Source organism: Cariama cristata, unplaced genomic scaffold, assembly GCF_000690535.1.
Source record: "Cariama cristata isolate BGI_N322 unplaced genomic scaffold, ASM69053v1 scaffold18504, whole genome shotgun sequence".
Taxonomy (NCBI): domain Eukaryota; kingdom Metazoa; phylum Chordata; class Aves; order Cariamiformes; family Cariamidae; genus Cariama; species Cariama cristata.
In genome coordinates, this window is record NW_009613712.1 from 1 (window position 1) to 2829 (window position 2829).

The 2829-nt window shown below is 59.0% G+C and overlaps 1 protein-coding gene across 1 annotated transcript in view; it reads right to left on the reverse strand.

Moving 5' to 3' along the window:
- Positions 1 to 1175: 1175 nt before the first annotated feature.
- Positions 1176 to 2829, reverse strand: part of HPSE2 (heparanase 2 (inactive)) — a gene marked incomplete at both ends in the record, with an annotated part of 25145 nt that continues 23491 nt past the window's right edge. Inside the window, 3 exon segments of the mRNA XM_009699133.1 lie at positions 1176 to 1247; positions 1249 to 1294; positions 2429 to 2535. Of these exon segments, the coding sequence (XP_009697435.1) occupies positions 1176 to 1247; positions 1249 to 1294; positions 2429 to 2535 (225 nt within the window).

A 2829-nucleotide genomic window follows, 5' to 3' on the forward strand; every position in this document is an offset into this window, starting at 1 on the left:
GGGGAATTGGCTCTTCAGTAGAAATCCATCAAGTGCTTGCCCCAGGCTCAGATTCATCTCAAAGTTCAAAGCCCCCTAGGCTCCCTCCACCCCGGCCCCCAGAGCTGGCACGTATGCTTGCCAGAGGGGTGCATGTGGGAGCAGTCCAGCATGCTCCAGGGAGCAGCACAGGCAGGGGACCATGTTCTCCTGCTCGCTGGTTTGCTCTCCAGAGCCACCCAGCAGGCCATGCTGAGGGGCTTAGCGTAGACCTCCTGTCGCCGACATCTCCCGCATCCTCCCCCAACGCTCAGGGATGCTGTCATGGGGATGCTGTTTTCATCAGCTGAGTAGGCAGAGCCAACCAAGGCACGGCTCCCCCAGCCTCTGCCCCCCTGCAGCCGCCCCCAAGATCCCAGCACAGCATCAAAGGCCAGTTCACAGCGGCAGGGCTGTGCACCTCTCCGACATGGATCTCCAGCCCGCTGGCAGCATCTGCTGGGTCATGGACCCATAAATCCCTTCCAGGGGAGATGCAGAGCGCCCAACCACTCTGCCAGGCTCTCTGCTTACAAGGCAGAGTATTTAGTAGCCCCCCTCCCCCCCCAAGGAAAAGGAAACTTGCTACTTTTAACAGGGTTTTCCATATGGTTTCTTTATCAGTACCATGTGTGCTGGGAGTCCCTCCTTGTCCAGGCCTTTCTGAAGAGGGAGGGATGCTACAGGGTACTAGTGAGGACTGCTGCTCTGTGAAGCTGGGAATGCCCTTCAAATGCCCTTCACCTTGCTTTCTAGAGATCTGAAGTTGGGTGCTGAGGCTCCAGCCTGGCTTCACCTGGTCCAGCTCACCACTAGCAGTCCAGTTGCCCGCCCCGTGCCATGTGTGGCGGTTGTACCACACCCCCCCCTCCCTCCGACTCTGCAGTCTGCAATGGCACCCCTCGGTGGCACCAGCCTCTCTCCCATGCTACTGACCCTGGGCGCTAGATGAAATTTCAGCTACGAAGGTATCGCTCTCCCATCTGCCTCCAACACGTTGCATTTGACATGAACTAACATCTATTAACACTGCAAGAAACAGATCTGGAAAAAAAATCCATTTTTCAAGCAGAGTTCAGACAAGCCACAAGGAGAGAGTCCCCCCCAAACGAGTGGGGAGAAGCCAGCGCCATCACAACACCCCCGGGCAGACCTACCGGCAAGGGGTTGAAGTTCTGGTCTACCAGATGGTTGTGGCTGGGGGCGAGGGAGGAGGGCCGCCCCACCACCCACATCGATGCCCTGGCTGGCCAGCAAGCCCAGCGTGTTCAGCCACCTGGGGACGGAGGGAGCAGGGTCAGGTCACTGCGGGGGGACCACCTGGCCCCAACGGCACAGCCGCACACGGCATCACTCTCATGCACCCGACCTGGCGCCTGCTCTCAGCACCTGAGCTGAAGCCTCCAGACGGTTTTGCGAGCTGGGTATTAACCAGCTGACACCAGCCCTGCCCTGGCAAGCCTGCACGCCTCTCCCTCTGCCGCAGCCACCTCTGCCCCAATTGTGCCTGGCTTGCATGTCCCAAACGCCATGCCTGAGCCCCTGCGTGCACCCCAGCATCGCAGCCCTGTGCCCAAAGCCTGGGGTGCTCCCTCAGCCTGCCAGCACTCTGCACCCACAGTCTCAGCAGGGAGGACCAGACCTTTGCACCGGCCTGTCTCCTCACATCCCCCGAGGCAAAATCTTCATCCCTCACAGCCTACCACAGCCCTGATACCCCGGGGAATGTCCCTGCACCTCCCCGCAAAGCCTGGATAATCTTCCTCCATCTTTCGTGACCACAGCCAGCTCTGAAGATCTGAACTGGGGCTTTGCAGCAGGATGCCCATGCCATGGAGCTGTGCCAGTAGACAAGCCCCAGGAGCCAGGAATGACTGTGGCTTTGAAGAAGGAGAGAAAATGGTTTCCAGAGCAGAGCCCTGCTGAGCGCTTCCCTGGGCAGGTGCCCCAGGCATGAATGAATGCAAGGACATGTGGCTGCAGCCTGAAGCAAAAACGCAGAGCGGGAGGAGGCCCAGGTGATTCCAAGGTACCGAGTGAGAAAAGCCTGTCAGGATGCCAGCCCTGGGGTCCCAGACCTGGCATGCTTGGATCACACCTCCCTTTCAGGCCCACGGCCTGTGGTCACACCGTGGGTACCACTGTGGGATCTCCTGTGGTACCCTCTTTACTCTGCTTCTCTGGATATGCCAGAGGCTGGGTCACCTACAGGAATGCAGAGCTTAGGAGGGATAATAGGGATGCTACAGAGAAAATTATGGTGCCCAGGCTGCTGGGGAGTACCGAGGTGGGTACAGGTGGGGTCTCTGGGCACAGAGCTGGCCCTCTCCCGGCTGCAGCGGCTTCGCAGCACCCGAGCCCGCAGAGGCCATGGGGAAACCCCTGGCCCCAGGGAGCCGGCATAACTCACAGGAACCCGGCCGCATAGGAATCGGAGAGGTTGTTCATGCCTCCGGCCGAGGTCGCACCAACACCTTCCAGCCAGATCTTCTTTCCCGGTGTGTACGTATTTACTACCTGCACGGGAGACAAAAGCAACGCAAATGACTCCCATAAACCTATGATTTAAAGCCAAGGCAGACACCTCCTGTGCTACACCCTGGGAAGGTTTACAGAGACCTTCGGTAATGGTGCTGCTGGGCAGTCAGTGCCTGCCTGGCCCTGGCATGGTCACTAGGTGTCTTCACCGTGGTTGGGTGGTGGGAGACTGCTCCTCACCCTCTCCTGCCACTGCTACTTGTCCACTACCCATCTTCTGGAGCTGCTCCAAACATGCCCTCCCAAACTTGCTCTCATACTCCCAAACCCAGA